The sequence below is a fragment of the Puma concolor genome, chromosome E2, assembly GCF_028749965.1.
Source record: "Puma concolor isolate L17-30 chromosome E2, mPumCon1.1.hap2, whole genome shotgun sequence".
In the NCBI taxonomy this organism is placed as follows: Eukaryota; Metazoa; Chordata; class Mammalia; order Carnivora; family Felidae; genus Puma; species Puma concolor.
This window is the reverse complement of record NC_141681.1, coordinates 55,531,083-55,543,820: the sequence shown is the minus strand read 5'-3', so window position 1 is coordinate 55,543,820 and position 12,738 is coordinate 55,531,083. Positions and strand designations below refer to the sequence as shown.

The 12,738-nt window shown below is 55.8% G+C and overlaps 1 protein-coding gene across 1 annotated transcript; it reads left to right on the top strand.

The window, feature by feature from the left end:
* The first annotated feature begins 7,353 nt into the window (after positions 1 to 7,353).
* KLK15 (kallikrein related peptidase 15) lies at positions 7,354 to 12,162 on the top strand. Its single transcript, XM_086688660.1, is given in 8 exon segments — positions 7,354 to 7,393; positions 8,467 to 8,569; positions 10,172 to 10,308; positions 10,311 to 10,353; positions 10,648 to 10,714; positions 10,716 to 10,932; positions 11,053 to 11,189; positions 11,834 to 12,162. Coding segments are annotated over 8 exon segments (909 nt in total). The 3' UTR covers positions 11,999 to 12,162.
* Positions 12,163 to 12,738: the final 576 nt, after the last annotated feature.

The following is a 12,738-nucleotide window of genomic DNA, read 5'->3' as shown; positions in this document are numbered from 1 at the left end:
GGAGAAGGCGTGCAGAAGGGGAGACAAGGAGGAAACACCTGCAGCAGGTGAGGGTGAGCCGTGCGGAACGTGGGGGAAGAGGAGGCCGGGAAGGCGAGCCTGGTGTGTGTGAGGGTGTCGGCGGGGCCAGTGTGGATGGAGCCCAGGGAGCAAGGGGAGGGGGGAAGGTGACGCCAGAGGGAAGAAAGGGGCCTCACCTGGCACCACGGGGAGGACGCGGCCGTTCCTCTGAGGGACTCAGGGGCCGTGGGCGATGTTGAGCAGAAGCAGGACAGGGCCTCACCTCACGGGTCCCTCGGGCATCTGTGCGGGGGTCAGACCACAGGGCTGAGGAGAGGCGGAGTGAGGACTGGGCTAGCGGGGGTGCAGGCAGGGAGGGAGAAGGGGTCCACTCCTGATACCTCTAAAGGGAGCCCTCAGGGTGTGCTGAGCGAGTGCGAGTGAGGAGAGGGGCAGACGGGACTCAGGATGCTCTGAGCTCTGGCCCCAGTCTCTTAGCTGAGCAGCTCCAAGGACACATCTACACTCACGACGTCCCCCCCTCACAACACGCAGGTGGGAGCCCAGCCTCTCACCTCCTCAAGCCCCACTTGAGCCCAGCATTTTCCACCAAGAGCCCTGCTTTTCCTCTTCCACCCCCTGGGTCTGTGAGTCCCCCAGTCTCTGGGGCACACCCCTAACTTCCCCTCCCTCGACCCATCCCTCCCCAAGCCTGGTCCCTCCTGCCTCCCGGCTCTCACTGACTGTCCCCTTCTCTGTTCCTACGCCCCAGCCCAGATCAGGCCTTTTAGCACCTCCAGACTTCTTCACCCGCCTCTGTCCCTCATTCTCCCCCTCTATCCCATCCCCATCCTGTCCCAGTAGGTCATTCTAAACTCAGAACTGACCTTGCCCTTGCGTGCTCACTTCAGGGCAGTGCTACAAGCAGTGAGCCCCTTGCTCTAGGAACTTGAGCTCACTCTAGGAGCTGCCCTCCAAGAGTTGGACACGGCCAGGATTTGGGGCGTGGTCTCCCTGCTCCTTGGGGGGGCGGGGGAGGGAACTGGATGGGGGCGTGGCCTCACCTCCGGGGGGCGGGGCGGGGCCTAGGCCGGATGTTATCTGGGCAGGCCTAGGAGAGGGCCGTGAAATTAAGTTAAAATCTCTATTCGGGAGAGGGCTGGTCGCCCGGCTATGGAGACTTAGCATGGAGGGATGATTAGAAGCTGGACAAGAGGACCTAAAGGGTACGGCAGAGAGTGGAGTCTGTTGTGATGGGAGATTCCTTCAGCTCTGGATCCGAATCCCAAATCAGCCTCTCAGGCAGTGCGTGAGATCGGGAAGGTTGTCTTTGAGCCCGGGTCCTCATCCTGGGGGTCCAGGATGGAGAGGCAATTGAAGGTGAGTCTGGGATTGAGGGCGGAGCCAGATTAGCAATGGGGACGGACGGACGTGATGAAGCAGTTGCCCAGAAGCTGACCTGCCCACTGGTCCTTCTTTGTGCCACACCAGAGAAAGCCGTTCCAGCAGTAACAGCCTCACGCTACTCAAGCTGAAAGCACCAGCCAGCAACTCCGACGCCACCAGCTCCACCGGCAGCGCCCCAAGTGTGCCAGCCCAGGTAACCCTGCCTCATCTCCAGCTGGGTCTGGAGGAGGCAAAATGAGCCGTATCTTTAAGTGTCGCTGTGTCTCCATCCTTGACTGTCTCTGCTCTCGTCGTGTGTCCCAAGCCAGTCCTCCAGTGCTGTGGCGTGGCAATGTGCAGGAGGTGACGGAGGAGGTCAGCAAAGCCACCTGCTGGTTGCCGTACCCTCCCCGCACGCACATTCTGTTCCAGTGGGGCCCGAGGCGCAAAGAGAACAAGATGGGAGCCAGCGGGCCATGCAGAAAGGAGGGAAGGTGACAGAAAAGGAGGAAGGAGATGCCCAAATTGAGACGAAGACGGGGGAGGAAGGGAAGCACTCAGAAAGGCAAGAAAAAGAGTAAAGAAAACAAAGAAATAGAGGGAACCAGAGGGGAAGAGAGAGGAAGAGGGATAGATGGAGAGACAGGCAGGCTGGGGGACACCCAGAAGGGCAAAAATTAGGGAGGAGCAAGGACAAGCACAAAGAGGGTGGAACAGCACCAGGGATGTGGCAAGGAAAGGCAGCAAGGGGCGCCCGGGTGACTCAATCGATTGAGCCGAGCATCTGACTTGGGCTCAGGTCATGATCTCACAGTTTGGTTCGTGAGTTCGAGTCCTGCGTCGGGCTCTGTGCTGACAGCTCCGAGCCTGGAGCCTGCTTCAGATTCTGTGTCTCCCTCTCTCTCTGCCCCTATCCCGTTTGCGCTCTGTCTCTCTCTCTCTCTCTCAACAGTGAATAAACGTTAAAGAAAAGAAAGAAAGAAAGAAAGAAAGAAAGAAAGAAAGAAAGAAAGAAAGAAAGAAAGAAAGAAAGAGGGGCACCTAAGTGCCTCAGGCAGTTAAGCATCTGACTTTGGGTCAGGTCACAATCTTGCAGTTCATGAATTCGAGCCCCATGTCAGGCTCTATGCCGACAGCTCAGAGCCTGGAGCCTTCTTCCAATTCTGTGTCTCCTTCTCTGTCTACCCCTCCCTTGCTCTCACTCTGTCCTTCTCTCCCTCTCAGGAAAGGAATAAATATGGAAGAAATAAACAAACATTTTTAAAAAGTGAAAAGACAAGGCAGCAGGGCGGGGGGGGGGTGGGGGGCAAAGCTCTGACACAGGTGTTGCTGGGGGCAGATGGGAAGGAGGTGGGTTTGGGGAAAAGGTCTGTCCCGCCTTCCTTTGTCTTTTGTCCTGTTCTCTCTCTCTCTCTCTCCCTTCTTCTCCCTGCCATATTCTCTCTCTCCCCCACCATCCCCACCACCTTTGATGTTCTGCTGGACTGGATGTTGGTCCCTCCCCCTCTGTCCATGAAGGACGGTGGGAGCTCTCTGGTCTGGGTGGAGGGACACGGCCTTGCGTCCACCGACCACGGCAGTCCACCCCTGTGGGAAACCAAATGCCTACACAAACCCGTCCCATCACTGATTGGATCCCAAAACTCCTGTAGACCAATTAGGGACAAATCCCGGGACAGGTCTCCACCCCCCACCCACCTCCATACCTGCCCCTGCAGCCGCCAAGATTCACCTCGTTCTTCAGTCAGAGTTCCAAGATTCTGGGTCCTTCACCCAAACCCTCCTCCCTCAGACCCAAGAGCAAACCCTCCGGCGGACAAGTGCACATTGGCGCCACCTAGCGGCGGGAGCCTCCCAGGACAAGAAGAAAAGAGGCAACGTTTTCAAAAGTCGCCAGGCACGGGTTTCAGGCATTCATGCCTCAAAACACTCCTGTGAGGCAGAAGCAATTATTCTCGTCTTACAGATAAGGAAACCGAGGCACAGAGAGGCCAAGCGACTTTCCCAAGGATGTGTTATGTGTTCGAGGCAAGATTCCAACCCAGGCCCCCTGGTTCTGGAGTCCACATCTGAATCACACCCTGTGTTAACCAGTCTTTCAAACGCCAACTTAATTTTGTGATTTCACACCTGCTGCATGCGTATTCCTCCAACCCAGAGACCATCCCATCCCTTTTCTACTCCTACCCCACACTAAGACCCTGATAACCAGAGAAGTGACGCTTTGCACCCAAGAGGTAACAGGGTCCCTTGGACCATTCTCTGGCCCCCCTCCCAACTTCTACAGCCTGGGTGATCTTGAACCAGTGGGCCCCCCCCTTCCCCCTATCTGTTCCTGTGTGAAATGGGGCGAAATGAACAGTCATGGTTTGCTATGTGCTCTTAGCTCCTCACATGCACTAGCTCTTAGATACTCCTTGGAAAACTCTATGATGGGGTCCTCTGATGACCTGATTTTAAGGATGAGACTCAGAAGCACAAAGAAGCGAAAATACGTAACAGGATCTCCCAGATTAGCAAATGGGGGAGCAGGGGCCTGAGCCCAGGCTGTCTGACTTTAGGGCCAGCACCCTGAAACACCACCTTCGAGTGGTCCCATAATGAAGGGGAAGGGGGAGCTTCCAGCACCAGGAATCCAGGCTTATTCCAGGGTGGTCAGCACACAGGGACTGTCTCCCGAGGGGAGGGATTCAAGGTGAGTCTTGTTCAGACAAGGGGGTCCCAGCCTCGAACGTCCCACTGAGGGCAGGAACCTTGTCCAGCGGGATGCGGAGTCACCACAGAAGGGCTTGTGAGCAGGAGGAGAAAGGGGTCAACTCTGAGTGTTAAAGAGACCTTCAGTGTAGTGAGACCTTCTGAGGCCACCTGGAGATGGATGGGAGGGAGGCTGGAGGCAAGGATCTAGAAGCTGCACCCAGGCCAAGGAAATAGAGAGAAGGGGTGGGGCTGGGGACCGCGGAGCTGCCGGGCCTAAGGGAGAGGGAGGGGCTGGGACAGTGCCTGGGGGGTACTGGGTGGTGGGTGGAGGTGTCCCTGAGATGGGAAACAAGGGAGGAGGAGTTTGGGGAGAGAAAGGAGTTAGGACGCGAGTGAGAAGGGCCTGGGGACACTGGGGGGGGGGGGGGGGGGGGAAGGAAGCCCAGGAGCATGTGCCTCCAGAGGCTGGAGTTCAGGGTCAGATGAAAGAGACCTGGATGGTTGGCGGTTGATCCACAGGAGTCGAGGAAAGAAAGGCTCCGGGGAGTGTTCGCAGGAGGAGGAGGAGGAGGAGCAAGGCAGAGGGCGGGACTCGGCCTGCCTTTGGAGGTGAAGGACAACTGGAAAGATGCCCAGGAGGACTACGATCGATAGCCCAGGTCTGCCGCGGTCAGAGTGGGCGGGAGGAGGGGCGCAGACGTCACCGCGTCGGAGGCGGAGCCAGGCGCCCTCCCAGTGAGCCCGCGAGCACGGGCTGAGCTAGGTGTCAGTTCCCTCGGGGTCCCCATCTGTGTCACACGCCTGCGTGACTTAGTGGGAGGAACACATGCGATCACGATGGAGAGCGCTTAGCCTGGCACCAGGGAAGTTCTCATGATGATTAAAATCCCCAGGGGTTCGCCTTCTTTCCCTCGCCACCACCCACTCAGGTTCCACCAAGGAAGGTGGCTCAAGGCCTCAAGTCTTAGATTCCAAACACCAAATTCCAGATTCCTAGTCTGGACTCCAGATTCAAAGGCTTCTAGGATCCAAGACTAAGACCTGTCACTCAAAGACCAGACTCTAGGATCCAGATTCCAGACCCAAACTCCAGAATGCAGACTCTAAAATCCACACTCTATACTTCAAGTCATAAATGCCTGACTCTAGACCTCCAAACTCAGAGTCCAGAGTTGGAGAGCCACAGCAAAAACTGCAAAACCCAAGATGCAGAATCTAATATCCAGAATCCAGAGTTAGGAGGCCCAGGCACCAAGGTCCAGAATCAGAGATCTGACTCCAGAATTCAAGATCAGGAAGTGGGGATCCAGATCCAGAATCCACTGGCCAGAATCAGAGATCCCAGGTTCAGAATCCAAAACCAGGGATCCAGATCAACATCCAGAATCCAAGATCCAGAACCCAACTCCAGGCACAAGAAGCATGACTCTAGAATCCAGTTTCCACACTCTAGACCCCAAATTCCAGGTTGCAGACTCCTGGTCCTATGTGTTGATCTCTGATTTGGGGCTCTTGCCCTCCTACTTCCTCTCCCTTGAGGAACTGTCCCTGGCAGGGAATTCTTCCTTACAGACTCAGACAAAAACTTCAATCTAATAAATGCTCATTAGGCCTTGTCCCCCACCCCACTAGCCACCTAGGCATCCCGGCCTGTAAACCTGAATCTCAACCACCTCCCACCCCACCCTACCCCCTAGACCCGGGTGGGGCTGGGGACTTAGAAATTCAAGTATTCAGATGCCTGCTCCCCTTCCTCCGGCATCCAAGCTGCCCCAGATGAAGCTGGGGGATCTGGAGGGGGTGAGCTCTTTTGAGACAAAAGTCAGGGTTGGGGGGAGGTGAGAGACACTAGAGGAGACACAGGTCTGCCCTGATCTAGAAGAGACACTGGGTGCCCTATCCCCGGGAACAGACATGGACTGCCCTGAGGGAGCTGAGTTTCAAGGGCACCTGTGTAATTTCATGTGTCCTTTACTGAGGCTCCAAGTTGAACCTGAACCAAGAAAATGTCCCGGAGATGAAAGAAGGAGCTGCGGGGGGGGGGGGGGGGGGGGGACGGAGAAGGGGTGGGGGTGGAGTGAATCAGGAGGATGTCCCCCAAAACACTTGTATCAGAGCCAAGAACAAAGTCAGGAGTCATCAGGGGTTCAGGTCACCTCAGCTCAACCTCCCCAAGGTGTCCCGTGTGACAGGCTCCAGGCTGGGCAGTGCTGGGGACACAGAGAAGACCTTGCCTGAGCATGTCTGGGGATCTGTGATGTGATGGAGGCAGAACCAGGGCTGAGCGGCCCAGAAAGGACACCTGTTAGGTCCCAGGGCCTCCCGGAAGAGGTGGGGGCTGAGCCTTGGGGGCGGAATATGAATTTGGAAGATGAGAGGAAGGCTTTCCTCCACTCCCTAAGCTTGCTGGGGCCTCCCATGGACTAGACCCTTCACTGGGCAGTGCTGGGGATCCAGAGTCCAGTCAGGCCAGGCCTGCCCTCAGTAAGTTCCCAGTCTGGGGGGTAAGGTAGACACCATGGACCAGAGAAGGTCAGAAAAGGCCTCAGGGAGGAAGTGGACCTTGAAGGGAATGGCATACCTGCCAGGAGGAACAGCCTGAGCAAAGGCAGGGAGGCATGAAATCGCAGCAAGGAAAATGGGAGAAAGGCAAGGTCATGAGACACCTGGTCAGAGGGGCTGGAGAGGGAGAAACCCCCATGTCCTCAAAAGTGAGGCTGGGGAGCGAGGACTTGATCCTGAGGGCGCTGGGGAACCTATGAGGGCTATAGGCAGGAGTCGGACAGGGTCAACTCTGGGCATGGAAAGACCCTGAGGGGGCATGTAGGGGAACGAGCTAGGGGAGTGGGAACTTGACTGGAGGGACAAATGGGGGGAAGACACACCCCCAGGAGGCCAGACAGGAGGCTGGGATTAGGGTCTGGGGGAGAATGTATCCTGAACCAGAGCCTCAGGGTTGGAGAGAGATCCAGGGGCAAGTGGGATGGTGCTGGGGGCTGACGGGCTGTGGGGCACCTGAGGGCCTGTTCTGGTGCCTGGAGAAACAACAGGAACCCTCAGAGATGGAGAACCCGGGCGGGGCGGGGGGGAAGAACAGTCTGGGGTGGGGGTAGGGGGGACCAAGATGGTGAAAGAAGTTTCTCAAGCAGCAGGTGGGATGGATGTGTTTGTGTCTGGAGGGATTCAGGGGAGGGCGGAAGTGTCCAGGCTCAACTCCATTCACTCTCTCCCCTCCCCAGACTTCAGCAGAACCCTCATCCCTTCCCCATAATGTGGCTTCTCACCTTCTCCTTCCTGCTGACGCCTGCAGGTGAGGTGGGCCCAGGTCAGGTCTGGGTCTCTGGGGGTGCGGTACCTCTCCGCTCCATCAGGAGCAAAGCCAGGGCCTACGATCTGCCAGCACCCCCAGCCCTGCTCCACCCCACCCCACCCAGCCACCCGATGCTCCTGAGTGCTCACCCTACCCCAAGAACTTTCAGAAGCCTGGGGCTGCTCTGGAGTCCCCAAGCCAACTGGGTCTCTCGCTGCTCCCGACAGCAAATCAGCTCTGGGGATGACACAGACCTGAGTTCAAGGTCTGGGGCTGCCCCTTCCTTGCTGTGTGACCTTGAGGAAATGACTTCACCTCTCTCCACCTAGAGTGCCTTCTCTAGAAGACAGCACCTACCCATGACCACCACGGTGAGGTTTCAATAGCACAATGTAGATAAAGCTCATAATAAGCATTCAACAAGTGTTAGCAAGGTCAAGAGCACAGACTCCAGGTTTGAATTCCAGCTCACCATTTTGCAGTTACTGAACATCTCTGCGACTCGAGATCCCCAACTGTACCGTGGACATAGGAACCGATGCCCCCAGGGCAGGATTGAATGTGGTCCTGTGTGTAGGGCACGAGAAGGGACTTAGCCCAGGGCAGTACCCCGTGAGGGTGTTGTTAGCACTGCTGAGTCCTGGGTACATGCTACAGCTCATCTAATTCTCAAAACATCTCTGTAGGGTGGGCTCTACCGGCCTCACTTGACAGGGAAGAGGGCTGAGGCTGGAGAGGGGTGGCCACAATGTCAAGGTGACCCTGGGTAGCAGGAAAACTCCAAACCATGTTCAGCTACCACCCATGGAGAACTTACCTGTAACCTGACGCCTCTACCTGGAGAAGTTGAGGGTGGACTTTCATTATGTCCCCACGTGACCCTCGCCTCTGGGGGCCCCTTGAAGCTCCCCCCTGCTGCCAGCCTCCCCTCAGGCTTTCTCTGTGCTCTCTCCTCCCTGCCTCTCGCCTGCCGCTGCACCCAGCCAGGGCCTCCACCCTCCTCCGGCTTGGACTGGCCAGATGCAGCCTCGATGCCCAGCTGTTCAGCCCGCACCCTCTGTCCTTCTTTGCAGGACAACCCCACCCTTCCCTTGTTAAGCCCCCTGTCTACCACATCCGCATTCCCCCAACCTTGCCAGGGCCCTTGGCCCAGTTCTTGACCCTGGCAGGCAGAATGTGGGTATTTTGTCTAGCTGTGCAAATTCCTGCCCCAGTGTGGGTGTCTGTGTGTTTGGCTGTGATCTTGAGGGATCATATCCCCATTGCCCAGTAGCGGGTCACGGTTTTGTGACTTTGAAACATCGCTGTTTATGTCCTTGTGCATGGTACAATGCTGCAGTGTCCTGCGTGTGTGTGTGGTGGGTTTGCAAGGCCCTGTGTGTCCACATCCTGCCCACATGTGTGAACCAGGTCCCCTATGTGAAACACAATGAGTGACCTTGAACACCAAGTGACTGACAGGCAACAGGTCTAGAGATGGGAAAACATGTCCTGTCTTGTGTCTCTGGCTATGTCTTTGACCTTGGATGCCTAGCCCTGTGTCCTTTGTTTCCCTGGGGTGTGATCTAGTGGGGCCACATCTAAGTGTTGGCCCTCTGGGTCAGTGTCTATTACTCTGAATCCCCACAAAGTGACTTGAGGATGAATCATAGTTTTGACCTTGATTATCTTCATTTGAGCCTGGTCATATGGCTGACTTACTTTGGCTAAATTTCTGTCCACAACCTGAACATCCACATGCATATCTGCATAAATAAGTCTACGTGTCCTTTGTTTAAAATAAGTAGTATTTATTAAGCAGCTATAATAAGCCAGACATCTCTCTCTCTCTCTCCCTCTCTCTCTGTCTCTGTCTCTTATTCATTCCTTACAACAATCCCATCTTACAGATGAGGAAATGTAGGCTCAGAAAGGTCAAATAATTTGCTCAAAGGCTCACAGATAACAAGGACACAGGGGTTTTACTCTAACATTCCGATATAACCACTATACTCAGACTCACGTCTGTGCACAAGTCTTTGGGGGACCGAGTGCATATCCATGTTTCTCCCCATGTACCCTTATTAAGGACCCCACCTTGTTGTCCAGCCCCTGGGTGCTAGTGTGCAAGTCTGTGACCTAGTACGTTCAGACCCACACAGGACACTGTAAATTTAGATGTGAGCTTGTATGTCCAAATCAGTGTCTGTGCATGTGCGTGCGTGTGTGTGTGTGTGTGTGTGTGTGTGTGTATCCACATGCACACCCACACTGGAACTGTCCAGACTCATATATACCTATGAATCTCTGTGCTGTGATCCTTGAAGCTGCAGCTGCAGCTGTATGTTTGCCCATGACCTTGTGTGGCCACATCTGCATTTGGCTGAGATGTCCGGACTCTGGAGCCAAGACTGGGTGTCATACACTGAGTGGCCACATCCCATCCATCTGATGCCTGTGGCAGCGTGGCGACCTCGAATGGCTGGTCCCAAGTGACCGTCTTTCTGGATCTTTATCCAGTGTCCCTGTCTCCACTTCTAATCTCAGAGGACTTCTTGCCTTCTGGTCCTTCCCCACATACCCGCTCTCCCAGAATCCTGTAATAAACGGGTGAGGGCGAAGGGCAAGGGGCCAGTCCTGGAGAAAACAAGCAGCAGTTGTCGAAGCCTGAGAGAAGACAGTACTTGAAATTCAAGGACGGGGACGTCCTAAGACATTGGGGGGAAAGCACAGGTGAAAAATACATACTATGGGCAGGGTGTAGGCAAGGTGCGACAAGGGAAAAGACTGTGTTGTGAGGGATCCTCCTCTGCTTCCTCTCCCAGCGGCCCAGCACCACTCCGCCAAGAGGCTGAAAGGTGAGGCGTGTGAGCCCCACTCCCAGCCGAGGCAAGCGGCCCTCTTGGAGCGTGGACGCTTTAACTGCGGTGTTTCCCTCACTCTGCACGCCGGATGCTGTCTGCTGCCCACAGCCACACCGGGTATGAAGGCAGGGCTCAGGGTCCTGAGGGGCAGGATGCCAAGGGCCTAAGGGTCTGAGAATCTTGGATTCTGAGGAGGAGAGAGCTGGAGCCTGGGGGCTGAGTTCCAAGTGTGCGCACCTCCGTGGCCCCGGAGGGGCAGGGGCTAGAACTATTGGCTTCAGCGCCTCGGACACAGAGGGTAATGGCATCTCCAGATTCCCCGCGTGGTGAAGGACCCCAGCTAGCCGGCTCTTTGGTCTTTCTGTCCGCTCCTCACTGCCCTTGCGGATAATCACCCGCGCACGCGCACAGCTTCATGAGCGTGCACCTAGGCGAGCACAATCTGCGCAAGCGCGATGGCCCGGAAGTGCTGTGGACTTGTGGCTCGCCTCGTCCCACACCCGTGCCACGAAGCGCGCAGCCATCGCCACGACGTCATGTTGCCACGTCTAACCCGGCCCACGTGCCTCTCCCCGCAAGTGCGTCCCGTGGCGCTGCCCACGCGTTGTCCCCAACCAGGCGAGGCCTGCGTGGTGTCCGGCTGGGGCGTGGTGGCTGATGACAAGCCTGGGACCAAAGGGAGCGCAAGGTCACAAGGTGCGTGAAAGGATGGCGCTGGGTGTCAGGCCTCCAGGGACCCTATTCTCCAGGGTTCGTGGGCGAAGGACACAAGGGCCTGAAAGTATGGATTCACTCCAAGCCCACTGTCCTCCCCAGTGAGTCTCCCAGATCCGCTGCATTGTGCCAACATCAGTGTTATCCCGGCCACATCTTGTAGCAAGGACTACCCAGGGCGCCTTATGAGCACTACGGTGTGTGCAGGAGTAGAAGGCGGAGGCACGGACTCCTGTGAGGTCAGAGCCATGGGTTTAGGGGAACAGGCTTGGGTGTTGGGATGGGGTCGGGTTGTGCTTGCTTTGGGCCAGAGAAGATGCTAGGGATAGATGGGGGGGTGGAGAAGGAAGAGCAGTTAGAACGGGGGTGGAGTTGGAGATGGGGTTGGAGATGCGGGTAGGGGTGCGTTGTATTTGGGGCGGATGATGTGGTGGTTGGTGTGGAATGGCCTGGCTTTGATTTGAGAATAGGAATGGGCTTGGTTTGCTTTTAGAAGGAAAATACGTTGGGTTGAAATGCGGATGGGGTAAGTTTTGTCTGGGATGTGAAAGCCGTAACAGCTGGGGTTGGCTGTGTTGGCAGTAAGGATGGACATAGATAGGCCTGGTTTGGGTTTGAATGGGGACGACGTGGGGGTTGGGTTGGGTTGGCGCTACATGGAGGGGATTGAACTTGGATTGGCTGAGTTGTATTGACTTGTGTTAGGTTGCGGTTGAGTTGGATTAGATTGGGTTAAACTGGGTTGTATTGAGTTGAGTTGGAGAGGGATTGCATGGGGTGGGGTCGGATTGGGTTTTGACTGAGATCGTGCCCGGTGATTAGGCTAAGGATGGGCGCACTGGATCCAGAAGTTTCCCATTCAAACTTTCTCTTCCCCACACAGGGTGACTCTGGGGAACCCCACACAGCGTGGCTGGTCTGTGGGGGAGTCCTGCAGGGAATCGTGTCCTGGGGTGACGTCCCCTGTGACACTACGAACAAGCCTGGTGTTTATACCAAAGTCTGCAGCTACTTGGGGTGGATCAGGGACACCATGAAGAGGAACTGACTGTTTTGGTCTACCACCTGTGTCTCTGACTGAGCAGAAACTCCTGTAGCTGGCCAGCCACCCCACCCTGACCTGGGACAGAACTGAGCCATCCCTTAACACCCCATCTGTCCAAGACGCACATGTTGGCCAAGGATTTGTCCCATGTCAAGCCAGAGCTGGTGCTCAAGGTCACCTGTTTAAACACTGAGATAACAGTGCTGATGCAAGTTTCTCTGTAGGAGTTGCTGTGACTTTCTTCTGGGGATGAAGGGAAGTGGGAGACAGAGACTGGGTGGGGAACCCAAGGCCACTGTACGTTGCTCCATTTCACTCGCTGCCCCGATGCCTAGGTGAAAAGAAATAGCTTGAAGCAGGGCTCTTCATTCACATACACACAGGATTAGCTGTGCAGTCTTGAGGAAAAGACTCGATGCCACTCAGCTTCGGTTCCCCCAGGTGTGAAACAGAGATCTTCATGTTGCTTACCTCACAGCGTTGTAAGGATTAAATGAGGAAGGTTATATGAACTCATTCCAATAGTGCCTGGCACAGGGCAAATATATCTCTGGACCCCAGCGGAAAAGACCCCCAGCACACGCTAGATGATCAAGAATGACTTCATTTTCTTCGAGATTCAGTTGTGGGCCTCCTGGCAGCCAGGCAAAAAGGCAAATGCTCTCCTTTTCCTTAGGCAGTCTCCCGACATGCAGCAGAGGCTGGGCTACCCTGTGGCCTACTTTGATTTTGCTGAAGAGCTC